Raw genomic sequence first — 21,748 nt, 5'->3', positions numbered from 1 at the left:
TTAGACCTGGAGTATTTCCACCCCAGCATGGGTCAAATTAAGATTTCAGCTGACATCAGAAACAAAGAATTTGAAAAAGATAAAAGATGGACCTCTGTTATCCAGAAAGAGACATGGAGCAGGCCATAGATGTTTCTCTCTCATCCCAGAGATGAAGGTAACTTCTTAAAAAGGGACTTGTCAAAACTAATAAAGGAAGAACAAATTTTGAGTGAGAGAACGATACCTGTTCACACAAACTTTTGCTGTTTCTGTCCTGTCCTATCTTTGTCACCAAACATGCTAGCATGTGCTAATACATGTTTTATGCTTGTATTTTTCTGCTTTGCTTTTACCATTTTACCATTTGCTTTTTGTTCTGCATGTTGTTATTTCCTTTCACCAGCTTTCTGGCTAGAAGGTCTTACAGGAGAAAGGTTTACAAGTAGCAAATTCGTTTGAGAATGCGAAGCTTATATGTGATAATCCAGGGGCTGCCAAAATCCAATCTAAGAGTCATAAGAGCATGCCTCTGCACCTACAGAGGGGTAAAAATAGCAAACCTGTCTCCAGAGGAGAGCAGTCAAAAGGGATTTGGGAGAGAGGGGTCTAAACAGGGTCACCTGTAGCAAAGGCCACAGCTATTTTGTAGTATTCAGTAGACTGCTCATAAATTTCATGATAGCTAAAGTCAATCTGTCGCCTCCGCTTCTTTCTTTGAGATGTGAACATTTTCTCCCTTAATTCATGCAATGCAGTTATTGTATTTGTTTACTGTTGGGTCACATTTATTGTATGTATTCATTTTCATTAATCAGCCTGTCAGAGGTTTTTTTTTCTTTTTGTATTACATAAGCATACAGTATCTTTTGTTTGCTAAGAACCCTTGACCCTCAGCAAAACCGTGGCCTCTCAGTGGTTGATTAGCTGAGTTCATTTCATTTTGTACAACTATAACTAACGGCCATTTAAAAGTGTCAGAAACATAGCCATGGGTGTCTCCTCGTGCCTGACTGTATTTGTGAGCAGAGCATTAATCGGCACTCTCTGTCACACTTTATTGCTTAATGATGAGGGTTAACTGACCACTTCCTAGTAATAATGAAAAACAGAGGTCAGTAATCACTGACTGAGCAAGGAGAGGATCTCTAGCAACTTGTTTTAAATTCACCACGCACAGAGAACCGCTGTTATTCTTTGCTCCTGGGGCAGTGACAAATGTGTTCTCTCCAGCACTTAAACATGAATACTTATCTTTAAAGTTCATCATAATTATAGATCAATCCATGTCACTTGTTTTGTCAGTTGTAATGATCAAAACTACTGAGCCAGTTACCTAATTGAAGTCAATATAATCATATGTGTAGGAAGACATGGTTCAATTTAACAAAATCTGTTTCAGGAGTGTGAAGTTATAGCCATAATACAATTGTAATGTGTGGATGTGGTAGTGGCTCTCCACAGACAAAACATGTTTATGATGAGGGAGTAATCCATATCCCTTCTAAACACTGTAATTTAATTTGTGTGTGCTGATACAGTAACTGACAATGTGCTGCTAGTTTAGCTACTTGCACGTTTTGATGAAATTGGTTCATAAGTCCATGGTAAAGAATATTTTGCAATGGTTTTAATGCAGTTGGTAGTTTACTACTGTTTTTAGTTTGTGTAAACTTCATGTGTGTGGGAAAACATGCTATCTGTCACGATGCACGGCTTCACTGGCCAGCAGGGTGTCCGCACCAAAGTGTGTGGAAGATAGGCCAAAGGGGCTAGGTAGGAAGTATGTGCATACTGGGGCGGCCAGCCAACGTTTGCCAGGCTCCTAATCAGCTGTAGGATGCACTTACCTTTGCTAGCCAGCCAAACGCATAGGGGATGTGAGGGGATGTGAAGGGGCTGGACTGCGCAGCGAGGTATAGGAACACAGAATATGCTCCTCCAAAGCTGCCCTGCTTAGTGATTAGGACATGAAAGCTCCTTTTCTTGTTACTACAAAGTTTAGGAAAGCAGAGAATATAAATTAAACGCCAATGTTATTATCATTTTCTAAGGTAAATGTTTATTTGAACTTCTGAAGCTGAACTCTTGGTTGTAAGGAAAGTTTTACAGTCTCCCGTATCAGCACAGTGTATCAGGTGGTCTGGAGCATCCGCATCATCTTCTGCGCTACCTCACCAGAGTATGTAGGCTGAAGGGATAGAGATGAAATGGGATACGTCTGGGACGTTCCTCCATCACAGAAGCACTGGTCTGCCACAGCAGTACCTGACTGACAACTCTCAGGCAGCTGGTGTCACAGTGCAGCTGTTGCTGGGGGCTCAGTGGTGCTTCTTGGAGCCTTTCTTGCATCCCTAAGTCTGTGTTGCTCCCACCAGCTGTTTTCCCCATGCCCACAGAGAGCAGCAGAGGTAGGATGAGGCCAGCCTCCGTGAATGACAGTGCAGTGGCAGGCCATGGGCAGAGCAGGGGTTACCTGCCGCAGACCTGGGAGCTCAGAGCAGCAAGCTGGCATGAGGGACAGCGGCACTGGGCCCCAACTGGCTTCCTGGGAGTGCAGAGACCAGGTACTCCTAGCCAGCTGGCTGTCAGTCTCCTTGGAAAGCAACATCTCTCAAAGGTGCTAAACACTTGGAAAAATCGGGTTGCTAGAGTAGCAAGTCAAGCTCAGGATGTTAGCTGGTGCTTTTGGTTTCAGTTTCCAATGTATAAAGTAGAGATGGCTGTGCCATGTGCTAGGGGCATTGAATCTTAGCGTTTCTGGGTTTGATGATAATAGTGTAGAGAGAGGTACTGTCTCAACTTTCTACCCCTCAAGTAATTTTCTGCTCAGCTGTTTCTGTTTATCTAGTTACTGTCTTTCTGCATCCTCTGCTTCTCCTCCTTTGGTCAGCATTTACCTCTTAACCTTTTTCCCCTTTATAGTTATCCTCCATTAGTCCTCAGCTTCTGTGTTGTCCAACTCTCCTGGTCGTTTTCTTTGTTATCCTCCTGCCCGTATTTCCTTCCTCCCTACCTTGGCTTCACTTATTTTGGGACCTTTCTCCTTCCACATCTAATACCTTCCCCCTTTGCCCCAAGCTCCTGTCCCCTCTCCTCATTAGGCTCCTCATGGCTCTCTGCTCTTGCGACCCGTGCCTTGTTCCCCTTCTCTCTGAGCTCTTCCCTTGCGGCATAGTGAAAGCATAATGGGGAGTCTCTGCATGGAGTCCCTGTGCCAAGCTGTCACCTGGTGCTTGGAAGAGACAGCTGGAGCAGAAGCTCTGCTCAGTCCCTTTGCACTGGACCATGTTCTTTGCAGAAGGAAACTTTGGAGGTTGGCAGCCAGGCTTCACCAAAACCTTTGCGAGTCGTATCACGTACAAACGACAACTTTTCAGTGTTTTATACTGCGATCCATTATAATTTTAAGTGATAATGTATGAGATGGCAAAAGGCACATCTGTGGTATCAGAGCAGTGATACTTCAAAGGGTCTATCTCAAAGTGTGAAGGCTCTTGAGCTTCTCAAATATGTCTGTGAAAAATGTAACACAGGGGAAAACCAACATGTTTCTCCCTACCCTTATTCACAAACTTAGTTTGCACTGAGCTTAGTACTTCTAGCTGATACTTTCTTACACTCACAAAATAAAATTCAGCCTGAGGCAGACATCCAGCATGGAAAATTTCAGCCCTAACTGATAATGCGTGGTAAAGTTATAAGTAATAGAATATGATGTCTTAAAATGAGAAGTGTCAGGCAACCTTGGCTATATGTAGTGCTACAAGATCCACTGATGATAATCTGTTTTTTGACAGATTTCATCTAATTTGCAGATTCATTTTGACATACACTGTACAAAGTAAAAAAAAAAAAAAAAAAAAAAAAAGTAGAAGGCTTATAGATACCACCTTACAAGTAGTGAAGGCAGTGATCAACCATGCAGTCATTTACTCCCTGCCAAACCTTTAAAATTAACTGCAGAACATCCACAAAAAAAATAATATAAAATCAAGGCATTGATGCACAGAAGCTGAGAACTCCTGATTTCATGCCAGTTTTTATCTCATTCCCATAAATCTAAATGTAGGTAATTGTTGAAGTATAGAATATTACAGAAATTGTAACATAGAGCTTCCATTACTTGCATAAACAACAGCCTAGCTATTCAGATTAGCATATGTAACAATTTTAGTAATAAATGCTGACTTTCCAATTAACATTGCAGACGTCTGTCTTGTTCCAGGTCTCTCCCTCCCCACCCTACCGTAGTGGGGGGTTTGGGGTCCCCCCCCCCCTTTTATGAGCTAAAAATCTGTCCAGTATATTTCTCATGGCTGGAGCTGTAAAATTTGCTTGTTTATAACACCAACAAGCAATGATTTTTAAGCACAAACCAGGTGAAGGGGTTGTTGTATTTGAGGGGCTGTCACTTGGCTGCCCTCAAGATTATGTTTCCAAGAGGTCTTGCCTGTCCGTGGAGGGGGATGAGGGATACTATGTGCACATGCATGGCTATTGGTCTAGTATGTTGTTTGGGTATTATATAGCACGCAAGCAGATTTATTCACAAGCTGCCTGCAGCTGAATTTTTTTCAGATTGCGTGCAAAATCTGTGTGGATGATAATCAGCCATTCCCAAGATCAGACTCTGACAGCGTCTACATGACTTTTAAAGTGTCTTTCAGCAGAGCCCTGCTGGCAGCTCCGCAGTTACATAAAATGCTACCTTTCTAAAAATCCTTTGCTACCAATGTCAGTGTGTGAGGAGAAAGGCAAAGCCGGTTAGTTTCCTGCTGGGATATAATCCTTCGTTTTTCAGAATCGTTCCACCTGTTTTACACTGCCCAGTATAACAAGGGTTCTTTAGTAGATCTCTATCGGCGCAGGATCACTTGGCGCTCTGTTTGTAATGCATTTTCAGTCTCAAACCTGATCTTGCAAGGGCTTAAGTACATAGATAACAGTACTCATTTTGAATAGTCCTGTTGACTCTATGGCCCCCTCAGAGAAAATAAACTGTAGAAACGCGGGTAAGTCTTTCTGTTATCAGGAGTAAAATTAAAATCTCAAGCAGTACAGGCTCCATCGTTTATGGTAGTTCAGTTTGTCACAGTTCACTCTTGGGAAGGTTTCACTGGTATGTAACCTAATTGTTTTTCTTAATCTTATTCTATTCATCAGGTTAAAATCTTCATGTGCTCTTTATGCTTAAAACTAGACACGTGCTTAAGTGCCTAAGGCGTAAGCGCTTAAGGCACGTGACTGAATTGCAGACTTTAACTAGGCTGTTATCATTTCCCGTCTTTAATTATCAGTGAAGTTACAGACGGGTAAAGGGCTACTTTACATTTTCTTGGTAAATCACTCCTTCCAGCTTCTAATCATTTCCGTTCCACTTCTCTGGACTTCCTCCTGTTTGTTTATATCTTCCAGTAATGAAGTGCCTGAACTGCATGCGATATTCCAGGTGTGGCTGCAGAATAAATGCGTAGAGAGAGCACTGTTAGGCCATCCTACTCTTGTATAATGCTTCTACAAAAAAACTCAAAAATGTTATTGATGTTTTGTTCTCCTCTCTTGCATTACTTCTTTCATCTAATTTGTCCTGTTATTCCTAGGTATCTTTCAACATTATTGCTTTCCAATTTTTCTTTATTGTTAACTCTTTGTTTTGGATTACTCCCTTGATACACGCAGCGGCATTTTTCCAACTGCAGCATTATTGCTTATTTCCTGTCTTTGTTTCTAATTTCTCTACATCCTTTCATATTATTTTTCTGTTCCCACTTGTGCTGACAACTCCTCCCCCTTTCTTCCTACTTCCAATGAAAAGATCAGAAGCAGCGGTTGTGCCTCTGATGCTCCACAGGATATCTTCCCAGTTTGATAAGCTGTCACTATTTAGCAGTGTCTTATCCTCCATAAGAATTTGCTGTAGAAATTCTCAATGGCAGAATTGGTATAGAGCCTTTTCATCAAGTAAATGTTGCTTAATATTAACAATGAACTGGATTCTAGATTTCTTGTTTAACATCTGAAGAGTTTTTTCAGGTGAGCAACAGAGTGAAAGTGAGTTTGGGGGATAAGGAATGCGATGGATAAAATGAATACAAATGCACTGTGCAACAGTGAATAAATAAAATATATTTTCTGTGTGAGTGCATCTCCAAATGTATTTCCGTGCCACACATTTTCATCTTTTAAATTTAGCATTCCGGATCTCTTGTATAGCTCAACATCTTCAGGGACTACTATCCTGGATATAGTCAGGGGTGCAGATACTTCTAGGAGCGGAAAGTGTGTGCTGTGCCCAGGAAGGGAACTGCCAACCAGTGCTATTTATTCTGCAGAGAACTAGTGGATTTTTATACTTGGGACCTGATTTTCCCTGTCACTCGGGCAAACTCGGGCAGACAAACTCGGGCAAAACAGAGGTAAAGCACTGTCATTCTAATCTTGCAGAGTGTTATGCTTGTTTTGTACAGGTATAAATAGCTTTATACTCTTGGACTAGATGCAGCTCTGTATTGCCAAAAATACTACTGCAGGAGAAAGTGTGGACCTTGAAGCAGTCTGAGCAAGCCTGTAGGCATGGTTGTGTGTGCGTTTCAGGAGTCAAAGAAGCTTTACTGAGGCATACACCTGGTTGCACGCCCTCCCGTCCCTGACCGATACGCTCCACTTTCCCGATTTTCTTTGTCCTCCTTGAACTTGTGCCTTCCACGCTTCCAAAGTGTTTTGAGCTTTGTTTTCTTATTGTATTTGCTGGGTTATGTAGCTGATGAGATGAACTGAGGAGCAGGGCATTATGTGCTGTCTGGAAAAACAGTTTGCCTGGGCAGCCTCTGCTCTAGTGTAGAGGTCTGCTGCACCAGCTTCTCTAGAGTGAGTGTCTGGAATGTCAGGATAAGTCAGGTCCAAGTTATCTTTTTGTAGCATCTGTTCTGCTTTAAAAAATAGTTTGCTTTACTTCTGTACTTCTTGTTTTAAAACTGTTCTACCTTAGGTCTTCTGGTCACCAAAAGTTGGTCCCTCTCTTGGAAAAGCCGAAACCAACAACAACAGATCTTTCCACATAACTTCTTAATTACTTCTGCATGTGAGTTTTGGCTGTGCTCCAACTTTAAAATCATTACGCTGCTGCAGAGTGTAAATAAGTGGGACTGGATTAATAAATTGTATGAAACATGGAACCACACTTCATTATAATCAAAGTGGAAAAACCTTTTAGTACATAAAGTGCATCTGCTTTTAATTTCATTTTGATCTTTTCTTGGTGTGTTTTCCGACACAAGGGTATCTGCTGGAGGAGGCTTTTAATACTGCTGCTCATCAGTTTCCAAGTTCCCTCTGGAGACACCAAAAGGGAGCTGGGCAGCTCACAGTGCATTAGCAGAAGCATAGGACTGGATTATCTTTTTATAATCATAAATTGGGGTGCTCTCTGTTACTCTGAAATCTGGCAAAAGTAGAAAGCGGGTCAAATTCTTGATGTTAACATGGTCTACTGAAAATTTCATTTTGTTTTAAATTCAAATTTTATCACTTTTACTTACAAAGCCTGTTGCAGGCTAGTGGAATTTTGCCTTAGTCATTATAATTTTTCAAAGATGCAACAATTGCTTTTGATGTCAGTAATGAAATCTATCATTTACTACAAGTGAAACTGAGGAAAGCTCATACAAATACTTTATACTAATTGACCATCACCCTCAATCATTCATTCGCCTTACTGACCTCACTTACAAACTTTTAGATCTGATAGCTGTTGCCTAAAAGATTGGGCTTTGGCAATGGCTAATCTCTATCTCATTTTAAGAAAATTACTGTATTTTATTAAGGTTAACCCAAGGGATTTTCATACCATTCATATTCTGCTTGTAGGCAATGACATTTCAGTTCACGTGAGTTTTCATTAAACAGCTACTTGTAAGAAAGTAAAATTAATTCAATCTGCTTAGCACTACAGGAATTTTAATTATGAAAATTGAATTAGAACTGTAAAAATCTGTGTTCAAACATGTCCCCTGTTAGGTTAAATATGAATAAACTGAGGAGTTTTTTGTTTTCTTTTCCTTAAATGGGAATGCAAAGGGTGAGGATATTTGCTCTGAAGAAGGAGATACCCTAGTTCAGGGGTGAATTCTGGATATAAATTATACAGTAATTGGTCTTTGGGTTTTACTGAGCAAAACAAATTTTGAAACAGCAATTATGTCAATTAGGCAGAATGATCTTTGAAAGTAGAATAGAATAAGTCTCTTTATGCCTTGGTGATGCTGTAATTGTGTCCTGAGATGACTTTTTTTTGTTGTTCTATGTCTCTTTTTTTTAGTTTTGTTTTTAAATGGTTGCTATCATTTGGTTTGAAATGTGACATACTTGTTCTTACATAAATATCCTTTTTTTATATATATAATGAAGGAAAGGGAAGATCTGTCCAAGAGCCCACTCTGGCATATGAATTATGTTTCTGAAATATGTGTTATGCTTTATGTAGCTTTAAAATTCAATATGTATATATTTTTCAATGTGCAGTGATGACTTTATAGGCTTTGAAAATGACACAACACGCAAATTGCGCGAATCGTCTGTGGCTTTAGTTTTTCAGCACCTGGGATGATTTCACTGGGAAAATCACTGCTTGATTTATTTCTGTGGCAAAGCAAATTGAAATTCCTAGTGAAAAGCTCCAGTAAGGTGATCAGAGTTGAGAACTTTAAACGCGTGGTTCCGGTGCCAGAGCGACAGCTGCTACTGAAACACAAACTTTTTCAGTTGCTCTGTTCCCAGTGATAGTTAGCCTGGCACACGCTGGGCGAAGTGGTAGCACCAGCCCCACTCGTTTTCGGAGGGATGTTTGAAGGGGAAGGCTCACGCACTGCAGTGAGAGGTGCTGCACTTGAGAAGTGGTCTGAACCCCGAGCCACTGGAGGTGCTATCGTTTGCAACAGGCTTGAAATTAAGGTCAGCTGGATGGGTGATGCTAGTGATTCCTCTCTGGGTTCAGAAAGTGCCTTTTCCCCATTGGTCCATGTCCGGCAGCACTGGTGCAGGGGCAGCTCCTGGGCTGCTCTGCCCGCCAGCCCCAGCTGGAGGTGCCCATTCGCAGCCCGGGTGGCCTACCTGGGCCATGAGCCCCCTGAGTATAATCGGCAAGGTCAGAGGAGCTGTACTAAATTTCAAGATGATCATATGAAGCGAAGCTTCTGCAGTATTTTTGCTGATAAATTATTCTTTGCTTAGCCTCTTGAAATCAAGCAAATAAGCAAATGGTAAAATAGCTGTTTTCACTGGCGCAGAAAGGTTGCCATATTCCATTCAGAAGCTGCTTTTCAGAGGTCTGTGAATGATGACTGTAGACAGGGCTACACAGCAAGCTTGACCTAAATTCAGCAGAAAGAGGCTTGGCTCCTGTGGCTCTCCAGTACAGCAGCCTGGAAATTCTGCACCAGCTTCAGGGCTTTTTTGACAGAGACATTTGTTGATTTAAAGATGAAAATAGATAGTGTAATCAGTGTACTATCTTTTCAGCTGCTTAATTTAACTTTTATGTTGTTATCATATTTTTATATTAAATCTACTGTGAAATTTCATAATAATCATCAAATCCGCTGATATTCACTCATCTTCTTTCTTCTGTTTCTTCAGTTTCATCTGGAAGAACACAGAGGTGAGGTTCCTGATAAAAATAAATAAATACATAAAATACATAGGCATACATTTATATATTACAAAGGGGTAAAAACAGAGTCCTTTTTAAAAGCCAGTAAACCAACCCAGAGGACTCTTCAGTTCACTTCTGTGAGCATCTAGTATTATTTTGGTTAACGTTTCTGTTTTACGAATCCCAAGAGATTCTTTTAAAAAGCCTGTATTGTGACACTTGCAGCCTTTAAAAGAAAATTATTACTGACCAGGCTTCCAGATGAAAAAATTTGTCAATATATATACTGAAAATATTTTAAATTGTTGCTATAATTTGTAATAATATTCATTAATATGAATTTAGCATATTTCCAGTTTGAGCTGTAGTAAACTGTACGTGAAAAATGGAAGAGAAAAATATGCTTTGAAGATAATGTGTCATTCACACAGAATAGAATTTATAATCTGCTGAGTGTGCTAAATGCAACAGCATAGCAAACTTCAAATTGTGTTCCCAAAAAACAAAGGAGAGTTATTTGAAAAAAATATTAAAAGAACATTTTCACTGAGACCAAGAGTTGGGAACAGTTTGCTTTGTGAAAAAAAAAATATCTATTTTTCTAGTAATACCCCATACAGATACTCTTGGATCTCACGGACGGAGTCAGCTTGGAATTGCAAATTAGAAAGCAGAGTTGACAAACTCAAGATTAACACTGTATACCTTGTATTCCCTATCTATCCTATGAGGATAGAAGTTCTTTCTTAGCTTGCCTGTTTCATATGATTGCTACGAAGATGATTTCCGATATGCCTGAAAGATCTGATAAATTGAATATATCAGCAGGATTGCAGGGCAGCCTGAATGGGTTGAAATGGATGACCGAAGAGAGTATAACAGGCTTCCAACCTGTAAATACTAATGTATGTGAATAATTTTATGTGAGTGAATATTCTCAGTAGAGCAGCCGCTTAGCCACATAGTCAGCTACAAATGCTGCTTACATTGCCAAGTAGCGCTCCATATTCCACAGTACTATCCCCCACCTCTACCCTCTCAGACTTCTCTTAAATGAACTTGATATTTTACACAAATCTTACTTACAGTGTACTTTTTAAAATCTAACAGTGAAACACAGTAAGCTGATTTTAGAGCAAGATTATGTATCACATATGTATATGTAGCAGAATTAGTTGACCACTGTTCCCAGCAAAAGTGGACAAGCGTTTCAGTTACAATTTAAGATTTTTGCTTTATGCTTACTTAAAAAGTATTTGTAGTCGTTCTAGACCATTTCTTGGATGTTCAGATTTTCCATTAAAGTGCATTGAAGTTTGTAGTGTGTCATAAATGCCTTATCAGATCTTTAGCCTGGGAAAGTAGAAGTAGGCATCATACGTGCAACATACGTGATCTCTTGCAAATCTATCGTACATACTGCTCTGTAGGTAACAGAGTTTAGAGACTTCAAAATTAGTTTCAAATTTAAACCAAAATGAAAATTTGAAAACTTATTACAAAGTATTAGATATCTGATTTTGTCAAAACAACATTTTCTAAAACTTCAATTCTGACTCTTTCTATTACCATACACAATATAGTTTTCCGTTCAGTTGTTTTTAGTTTTGCACAAATTTGAAAACTGAAACAAAACGATTTAGCTCTATAACAGGATATTTTGGTGTTTGTAGATAGTTTTACTTGGTTTTCCTGCTAAACAGATTTCCAGTGCAGTGGCATTTCAGTGAATCTGAAATGCTTTGCAAAAATCAGATACTTTTCGTATGAAAAGTATCTCTTCCTATTCATTTTCTATGCTATTTAGTATCATTCGACATTCTTTGGCTATAAAAAAAGAGAATTACAGCATAGTAAATCTCCTTTTGCTGAGCACCCACTGCGCTAGGCTGTTTAAACTCCAGTATGCTGAACTACAGACTTTAGCTTGCCTGGGTTTCAGCAGGCCCTAGCCGTCCTCTCTGACAGGCTTTTGCTGTGCTTCATTGGTACAAACTCTGCCTTCTACGTCGACGTGGAAGCGGGAACACGCGACCCGGCTCTCATAGGCTCTTGGAAGGACAGGAGGCACAGGATGTAGTTTCAGTACAGGTTTTCTCCAAGTCCCAGTTCTGGGAATATTTTGAGTTTGTAGATCAGTCCTTCTGGACAAATGGGGTAGCTGGAGCACCAGACACAAGCTTTGAGAGGGTTTTCAGAACTCTGTAGCGTGCTTTAAGTATGCCAAACAAACAAGCAAACAAAAAGGTGCCTATATACTCAATTATAGATATTTACATGCGTTTTCTTGCTAGCTTGTCTCACTGCTGTTAACTGGTTTCTTCCCTGTTGGATGGTTTCTCCTGCAGCCTTTTTAAGGCTACATCCCCTGCTCCCTTGCCAAATTTCCTCTCTCTCCTTGATCCCTCTCATCAGTGCCCTTTCAGCCTGCTTAAAATAGTGAGTGAGAACCATTTTTATAACTTCTAGTCTCCTTTGCCAGGGTCACCAGACCACATCAATTGTTTTTGTTAACCTGGTCACAGCCCTGTGTGAAAGTAAGTCTCCTGGGATAGTTAAGAAGCAGAGGGAGATGGTCTCCATGCCAAAATCTCCATATCAGAATTGCATCTTTAGATGTGCATAGAGAGTGCATAATAGTGTGGCAATTAGGAAAATACGTATCATGTTTCCCAAACTGTTGTGTTAATTGATGGCTAATCTAAATCAAAAATATTCCCCTTTTTGGATGCAGGGATGCAAAGTAGAATTTTGTACACTGTTACTGATGATAGGCAACCATGATTGCTGCAGCAGTTTAAAAGTTTTAGGAGACAAGGCCCTCCTCATTCCACTTCCAGGGAAAAAAAAGAATCAGCTTTATATCCATGGTTACCATTGGTGGAAACACTGGTTATTCATCCTGCGTTTTCAAAATTTTAGCTTTCTGGAGGAAATCAGCGAGGTATTGCAGAATATTTGCTCAAAACGTAATCACCGTGCAAGAAGAACCTTCAGCTCTTTTCCAAGATACTTAGGAAGAAACCGCAGCGTGTATTTCAAATTAGGTGGAGGAAGATAGGTGATCACAGGCCAACATGCTTGGTTTGAGAATGTTTTTGTCAACACTGTTTAATTATAATATGTTAAGGAGAAATAGCAGTTAAACAAAAGGTTGAAAGCATTGAAAATTTAGAAAGATACTATGTTGCAGAAGTTTGTAGAATATCCTCACTGTTCAGGCATCAAGCGACAGATGCGCCTGGGCTTTTAAAGAGTCCTAGCCGGGTTTTGTCGAACTCGCAGAAGACAATGCTGTTGAGACCATGCTTTTATCCCTATCTCAGCTAATTTTAAAATACTTTGCTTGGGTGTATGAACATGAGCTGCAGCCATCCCTTTGACTGCAATGAAAATGTGCCCTATGAAATAACCAGTTACTTGCTGAATGGAGGAAATAATATTTTTAGAGAGAAATGGGAAGGACGAAGAAAGAGTTATGAACAGGAGAGGAATGAAGCACTGAAGATGAAAGTAAACAAAGGAATAAGGCCAACTTAGAAAATAAGTTTTACTGAGGGGGGAAAAAAAGGGGAGGGAGTTAGAAAGCAAAAAGACTTACAAAAGTATAATGAAAAATTGTAGGTAAATTAATCTAGAAATATAAAAGGCAGAAGAAATTGAAAGAAAGATGCCTTGGGATCTAGAGCTAACGGGAGGTAATTGAAAATGGGAAGCAAGCAGGCAATATCCTGAATGCAATGAATAATTTGCCAAAAGCAAAACAAATGCTAATTAATTTTTAAATTCATCATAGAGGAGGAAAAGTTCTAAATTCTTGCTTCAGAGATGGATTTAGAGGATGCCTATGCTTTGAGCACACCCTTTAACAATAACAATAATAAATCCATGTCTTTTTTTCGAGCAGTTGTCATACACAGCCTTTGTCTGCAGCAGAAAAGCATATTGTCTGGGAAATGATATGATCAGATGACTAGAGCTATGGAATTATACAGGAGAGATATATTGGACTGAAATCGGACTGAATTTTGGGAAACCGTGAGCGTTTGATATCTAAACTACACATCCTGAGCGTTTGCTATATAAAAGGAAAGGGTAATATTCATATATAAGCTGTGTACTTTCTCTGCGGCTTTTATAAGCTTATCCTGCATTACTCATAAATCTTAGCGCTAGGAATTGAGTTTATTAGTTTACCGCGGTCGGACTGGACTGGTTTAAACAGAGCTGAGGAAGTTAATTAGCAAATGTTTCAGCTAGGTCTAACAATAAGTAACCAGTTCCTGAAAGAGGGCCTTAGTGGAGCTGCAGGCGGGGGGTGAGGGGGGTGGGCACACAGTTGCCTTTGGATGGCAGATTCGAGGGACTGCCCTAATCTGTTTCCCAGGTTGTTCTAACCAGTTCAAGAGCAGTAAAACAAGGTTATGTAATTGACATGTGATGTAGCCTAAAATAGTGACTGCAAACATAGGCTGCTGTTGCTGGGCAGTTGTCAACTGCTAAAAAAAAAATCCTTCGGCTGTGTAACAAATGGACCTTTTAAATGAAAATGCAGTTCTGATTTCCACTGAATAGCATGTGTTTTACTCTTGTTTTTTTAATTGCTAGAAGTGGAGACTTTATGAAGACTGAAATTTTAGAAGAAATTCATCTCATCATATTTCTCATGCTGATTTATTTGAGAGCACCTAGTGTGAAATAAATACCTCAGGTGTATGCGATTTGTTTCTTGAAAATGTGATATAACTCTTGTGAAACAGAAGATCCTTCTTTACATATGGAAAACCACCATGCCGAGTTTAAGCAGTAGTTTTATTTATATTTATTTATTAAAAAAAAAAAAAGGTAGAGGTAATATGTTGTTATTAATTAAATGAACATATAAAGGGTTATAGTGGTAACATTAATTTCACAAAATATGTGAAGGTTTCAGAGCTGGATAAAAGGAGCACATCATGTAGCTCAGGGAGCACAGATGAGAGGTTAAAACGTGCAGATTATGTGACTCCTTGCTGTAGGAGGCAAACTCTGTCATTAGGCCTGCAGCAGAAAGCAGAAAATCCTCATTCCGTTTGCTAACTAGATATTCTGTAGGTGAGAGGCCTTCCTTCCTCCGAAGGGTTTCCTGCAGCAGGTTTTGGTTGCGTTGCCTGCAGCTGGGGAAATGCTGCTCTACCCCACGTCAGAATGGTTTGTGCCATCAGACAGGCTAATCAGTGAAGGGAAAAGGCAGAGGTGTTCCAGTTTGCGCAGTAACTAACACGTATTAATGGAAGCGGGGGACTCTTAGTACAGAATTACAGCCGTTCAACTCGGATTTGTTCTCCCCCTGGTTTCCTAGTGAAACCAGGAGTAATTTCGTTAAAATGGGTGGTTAGAGTAGCATATACTAAAATGAGCAATAGGGGAATATTTAAATGGAGTTGGCTGTGCTAAGGAGGCCTGGTAATACCGTTTCACACCTGTATATGCCCGCTTGAATGGGTGCCAACAGTCAGTCAAAGCCGTTAAGACTTCTGCATGTTACTGTTTTCGTGACGATAACCTTCCCGCTTAGGAAACATGGAGGAAAGTAAATCCCAGTTTTAGTCTAGAGGCTGCAAAAGGGATCATCTTTTTAGTTCTGCAAGGTAGACTTTGGAGATGAATCCCAGCTTTTTTTCCTCCTTAAATCCTGGAAAAAGAGCTTGATCATTCTGGCATTGTACAGGGAGAAGACAACTTCCCCTGTGATTTTGTGAGTTAAAGTATTATTTCCGTTGGAGGAAGGAGGAAAGTTGGTGAATTTTACATGCATTTTGATGTGCTTCAGTGAGACGCTATTTTAAACGTTGAGATTTTTAAAGTTTTTTCTGCTTTATCTGGTCCTTAGCTGCCACTTCTGTTTTCTCACTTTCCCGTCCTTTTGCGAGGCTTCCTCAATCACATTTTTGTTTTGGGACCCAAAGCACGCTACTCTTTCAGTAGCTGTATTACCCAGCCTGGCTTTTGGACTTCTCCCATCCCCTTCCTGAGGGATGTGGCAGTGGAACATGTAGCTCTGACGGGAGAGGAAGAAGAGAGCAGGCTCCTCAGGTACAGGCAGGTGCTTTTCACCAATACAAAGTGAGGAACAAAGCGGCAGAGGCGGCAGTGCTGCAGGAGCGGAGCTGGGTGTCACAGCGGAGCACGACTGACTCTGAGTCAACAACGCAACGCGGCTGCCAGGAGACCAAGCGGGTTCTGGATTGCGTTAGCAGGAATGTTGTGTGCAAGATGGAGGAAGTAACGATTTTATTTTACTTAGCGATGGTGAAACTCAGCTAGAAAAATGTGTCTAGTTTTCGTCACTAGGTTTTATGAAAGGGACCAGAAAAGAATAAGAAGAATGACGACAGATTTAGAAAACGACTTATGAGGAAACATTGAGAGAACTGGATTTGTTTAGTCTAGCTAAGAGATGGGGAACATAAGTCTTTCAATAAGCATATGGTTGTTGTAAGGAAGGTGGTGATCTATTGCTTTGTGTGTCTGGGGATGGGGGGGGGGAATTTTAGGAATCACTTTAGGTAGCAAAACATCCCTGTTTAGGTTAAATGTAAAGTGAAAAAAACCTCTAACTTGAAGGCTTGAAAAGCAGTGTGATTTATAGAAAAGTTGCAGAATCTGCTTCCTCAGAAGGTTTTAAAACAAGTTTAGAAGAAAAAACACCTGTCTGGACTGGCTTTATCTTGCTTCCGTGAAGGGGATTGAATTAAACAGTCTTTTGAGTCCTATTCCAGCATTATGCTTCTGTTTCTCTGTTTTATCAGCTTTATTTTACAAAATTGAACATTTCTTGAACGTCGTAGGAGTTGCTATTTTAGCAAAAGAGCATAAATGCAGAACGGTCATTAATTACTTGCAGTTCCTGACTTAGACTTTGAAAAATTAAAAAAAAAAAAAAAAAAGGAACAGGTGGAATATTTCACAGACTTCTGTAATTTACAGATTTTGTCTTAGTAATGGAAATATTACTGGTGAGAAATTTTTAGACCCCATTTCTATTGCAGATTTACATGTATGGAGGTATCACGGCCCCTTGAAGAGTAGGCAGTAGCTGTTTGCCTTTGTACAGGCATGAGCTAACGTTTGCAAATGAATTTCTAGGGCTGGTGGCTCAATTATTATGCTGGATTTTTAGGGAAAGGCATAACTTCTGCTGCAGGTAGCAGTCTCATTTAGGCAGTAATTCATATGCCCAATAATTGCTTTTTTCCTCCCCTTCTTTACTGCTGAATTGTGTCGTTCAAGATAACTTGATAAGAGGAAAGACTGCCTTTCATGAATACTTCCTTCTTGTTTTCTGTCGTAAGCCTATCAAATGAGGGAATTAGTGAATCTGAAACTGTTTTCAACTGCCTCACCTGTGAAATGTCTTTGTGTGGGCTCTACATCAGTATGTGCCATTCTGTGGTATATAGTGACACACTCAACTTACTGTGACTATGACAGATCTTTATTCCTTCTTAGTAGGTAACTGCAGAGTGCCTATTAATTTTTTATTTTGAATAGGACATTTCCCTGGCATCTTTTGTAACTATTTATTTTGGATGGAACGGGAATTACTTTGCATTTATGAACGCATATGGAAAAAATAGCTTTCTTCTTAATGCATTAGCACATGAGAGATGAGAATCTGATACCGACTCCGTCGCTTTCCAGCCCACTTGTGGATGATTAAACTAGACAAAAAGAGCAACTGGATTAAGCTAAACACAAGCTACGCAACTAGGTTGATATGCTTCTTACAAGAATTAAAGATTTAGCCACCACAAAAACAACAGCCTCTTTGCAGGATGATCTCCGTCACCTCCTCAAGATGGTCAGGAGCCCTGGAGGTTTTGAGAGAGATGCATCAATTTCAGATGCGGAGGTTTTTGTTTTGATTCTGAAGTTCAGAGGGATGTGTTATGATAAATCATGCCACATAAATGGAAGACACTTCCGTTTGTGAAAGATACTTCCTTTTGTAATAGTATTCATTAGGAGTACCTTCACTTTACTGACTTACTAATTTTAATGGAAACAAGCCATGTTTTGGTTGCATGGAAATCTGAAGCTAGTTTTTTTCATGATAGAGGATAGAATAAACTTTTTAACTGAAAAGCTATTGTCCTTCAGTATTACATAGCTGTACTATACATACAGGAGTTGTCAGAATGCTGGTTTGTTCTGATTTTTAAGGGTATTTAAGTTATTTTATATATATTATTTTCACAGAAATAAGTAAAAAGATTTGAGATGATTATATTTGTTTTTTTTTTTTTAGAAAATACAATCTCTTTGATCTACAGAAGACATTTGCTTACTAGAAAAAATTTGCCTTGCTTACTAGAAAGACTACTTATAGATTTTGTACCATATGGCAGTATTCAGAGATATGTGATTCAAAAACAGATGAACCTTTTTTAAATTATACATCCTGTAAATATTTAACCTAGAATATGTAGGCTAGAAAGTAATAATTGTAGACTGCCGAAACCATTTGAAGTGTGACTTACAGAAGCATTCTTCTGTAGTGGGACTACTTCTTAGGAAGTCACAGTGTGACAGCAATGGAATCAAATAAACATTTCTGCAATATTTAAGAATGTGGCCCAAGTAGTTATCTTAGAGTGCATAATGTTAACTTCTTTTTATTAAAGTCATTAGTTTTTGAAAGCGGTAATGAAAAATGTTGACTTAACAGGTGTACAGTTTCATAGAGCAAACTGTCTTCAGGGAAATTCTGCATTGGGGTTCATTTTTGCAGCATTAGAGCTGACTTGTCATATTAATAGCCTGCACCCGCCTGTGAAAGCCTAAAAATGGTATTGCAGTACTCTGTGATGTGCAAAGGACATTGTAGGAGCACTGAACGATCGTACTTGCATTCCTAGCAGAAAATAACCATTTCTCCCCTCTCTTACCTAAAGATGTTATAAAAATCCAGGTACCAGTATTTTTAATGGTATGTACGCCATCTTTATGCTGTATGACATTACTTTAAACGCTCTATCGTCCAGTTTAATTTTTAGTTCACCTTTAGAAGATGTGTGTGCTTAAGTCAGTACAAAGTGAAAATGTAGATAGGAAAAATAAAGTATTTTATTTCTTGTTATATATCTGTTTTTTGTACACATAACTTTGTACACTAAATGTTATGTGATAAGCAGGGATTTTTTTGTGATTAGCTGAGAATTTTCTTGTTATTGTTTTAGCAGGCCTACTTAAAGATTAGCTAATAGATATTGATGCTGTCATTATATTATGCAACTTGATTTATTTTATGTCTGGCATAACTTCATGAACTCACGTGCATGAGTTATCATCCCTGAGTTTTATTATTTTTTGTCTGTATCATGCTGCTAGGTAAAGTCCCTGAGTAAAAACCCTGATTTGCCAATCTGCTTGCTGTTTAGGCGTCTAAAGCATTATCTTCCTCACAACGTTCTTTATGGTGTTTGAGCAAGTGAAGTGTTATTGTCGCAAGATTGGTTCTCTTTGTGCAAGATGCACAGTGAGGAGATGCAAGAGAGAGCCTGAACTTCAGTTCACTGTCCAGGTGGATAACTTTGGCTAAGGGTAAAAGGAAGTCAGATGCAGAGATATAAAATGACTTATCTGAAGTTTTAAGGCAAATTCCTGAAAGAGCCCAAAATAGAAGCCAGGTCTCCTGTGTGTCATGAATATTTTCTTTGACTTTCCCTAAGGAAGCATTTGTGTATTGTGGAAAATATCTTGGCAAACGTATTTTATACCTCTAGTTCTAAAGCAACTCTCCCTGGCGCTCTCTCTTGATCGAGTCTGCGTCTTGTCTGCCCACTCTCCTGTACAACTTCTGCTGAACTGCTTCCTGAGCTCGGTTTCAGGACAGCCCATCTGCATCTTGCCCAGGCTTCTCCGGGAGATGGTGGCTGGCCCTCTAACAGCAACATCTGCTGCTTGCTTCAGTAGTTGGTGTCAACCGTATGTTGCTTGTATGATTCTTGATTTTCTTCGCATCTGTCTCATCATTCATTCGTGATCAGCATAGGAGTCTCTCCACTACTAAGCTGGCCATTGGTGTTACCACAATGACAATTCTGACTTTTTTTCTTTTTTGTCTCTCTTGCCTTTGAGGTATCGGTGTACAGAATACTACATTTCTTAGCTCCTTTCTAAAATGCCTCTCTGTGAGACTTGATAGTTCTTGTTTTGCTTACTACATAGGCCTGCAACTCACTATAGTATTTCACTTTTGACTATTTTCCTGAATTGCAGGTCATAGCAAATCCTGCAACTTATCTTAGAGTATGGTATACTTCTGTGAGCTGTGTTCTTTCCTTTCATCCTTCCTCTGGAAACTCTTTGTTGCACTTTTTGACACTAATGCTGCAAACTGATTTTTCAGGTCTCTCTAGGTCCCAGTAAGTCACCTCTAGACTGAGACAGCTAAAATATTCTTCCTCTTTCACTTTTCATGTCACGTCGCACTTAACCCCTTTGTGGCTTCCATTATTCTTCCACATCAAATTCAAGTATCTGGTACTTATTTTGAATAGTCCACGTGTTAGTGCCCTTGTCTGATGTACTGCATCCATTTGCTGTACCTATGTTTCTCCCACAATGCAAAACTCCTTTCGAGTCTTCAAGTTATTAAACATTAGACTATCTCCTTTGTTGCCATGTACATTTGCCTTCTGCTCAATACTGTGTGTTAAATATCTGCCATGTCCTCATATGAGTGATGCTGAACAGCTTCACAGAAGTGAATTAATGTGGTTGTGAGTTAGGCCTATTTTGGCAAACCCTTCAGAAATCTCCTACTAGAAGTTAACTGATTAAATCAGAAACGAAGCACTTAGTGAACTGGTTAAAGAGAATGGAGTCTATTGTGAAAGTTGACCTCTACTTTGCATTTCTGCTTTAGACTGTAAACTCCTTTAGCATGAGACTGGCCCTCCTATTTCTACAGAACCTAAGAGCTGTTAGGCTGCTTTGTGACGCTGTGCATGTAAGAATATTTGAAAAAGCTCAAAACCAGTGGCTTTTTGTGCCAAAAAAGAAGCCCTTGGAAATCCTGCTGGGAAGAAGGGGATGATGCGATCTCTCTTGTGAATGATGCACCAAAACTCATTTCCCGGTTTAAACAGGAGAGGTTCATAGTAAAACCAAGGACGGGTCACCAAGGTATTGGGAAGGCTGAAGAATGGAATTGAGAATTTCTGCATTAGTAAGACACTCAAAATGACTGCAAAACAAACAATACAAATGAACAGATGGGAATTATTTAAATACATGCTCTAATAATGCATTTTGTTTTTGTTTCATCCAGGGCAGCACAATTATCTGTGTGCGGGAAGGAACGACTGTATAATTGATAAGATTCGGAGGAAGAACTGCCCAGCTTGTCGATTACAGAAATGTCTGCAAGCGGGAATGAATTTAGGAGGTAAGCAGAACATTAATAGTTTGGTCTCATAATTTGATTAGGCAAAAATATTGGAAATGTGCAGCCTTTTATGGTTCTGGCAGCTGCACAGTCTCAAAAGTTTAAGGTGGAATTATTCTAGAGGAGTGCTTAATAGTTAATAAACTATTGTCATTCTAATTCCGTTTTTGGAGATAAGTATTTTACGGCTCAGAAAAAAAGAAAAGTGGGTGTTTTATGATGACAGTAATTTTAGTGGAATCTCATATAGCTAAAAGTGCTAAGACTTCAAGGATTGTGTGCTTTTTTTGGTGATGAACACTCTCTAGAATATTAAAAAATATTTTACACCATCGTGTAAAGCAAGTTTATGCAAAGTGATACCGCTTAACTTCTTTGTTGTTCATTCAACGTTTAGATAGATTTATTTCTGCCGCAGTCTGGAAATGCAGTTATTGATGATGGTACTCCATAAGTCATTTAAAAAAAAAACCCAAAAGCAAAAGGAAAAAACCTTTTATTAAGTCATCAAAAGATTTTTGAAAACCATATTATAACAAAGCCTTTAATAGTTTTTCTGTTGTTTTAGTTGTTCAGGTGCAACATCTGCACAGTGCAGGCTGTACTTCAGAAGATATCTTGTTACAAGCTGTCCCTTTTAAGAAAATTGTACAGCAAATCACTTTTTCCCCTCGCTTACTATA

At 39.4% G+C, this 21,748-nt stretch overlaps 1 protein-coding gene across 8 annotated transcripts in view; it reads left to right on the top strand.

The window, feature by feature from the left end:
• NR3C2 (nuclear receptor subfamily 3 group C member 2) overlaps positions 1–21,748 on the top strand; it is a 225,010-nt gene that overhangs the window by 142,814 nt on the left and 60,448 nt on the right. For all 8 annotated transcript variants that reach the window (XM_068942249.1, XM_068942248.1, XM_068942250.1 and 5 more), the window contains one exon: positions 20,949–21,065. In XM_068942249.1, the coding sequence (XP_068798350.1) occupies positions 20,949–21,065 (117 nt within the window). The remainder of the gene's footprint in view (positions 1–20,948; positions 21,066–21,748) is intronic.

Source organism: Struthio camelus, chromosome 4, assembly GCF_040807025.1.
Source record: "Struthio camelus isolate bStrCam1 chromosome 4, bStrCam1.hap1, whole genome shotgun sequence".
NCBI classification, from domain to species: Eukaryota; Metazoa; Chordata; class Aves; order Struthioniformes; family Struthionidae; genus Struthio; species Struthio camelus.
Note: the sequence above shows the minus strand (reverse complement) of the source record. Positions and strands in the feature narration are given on the sequence as shown.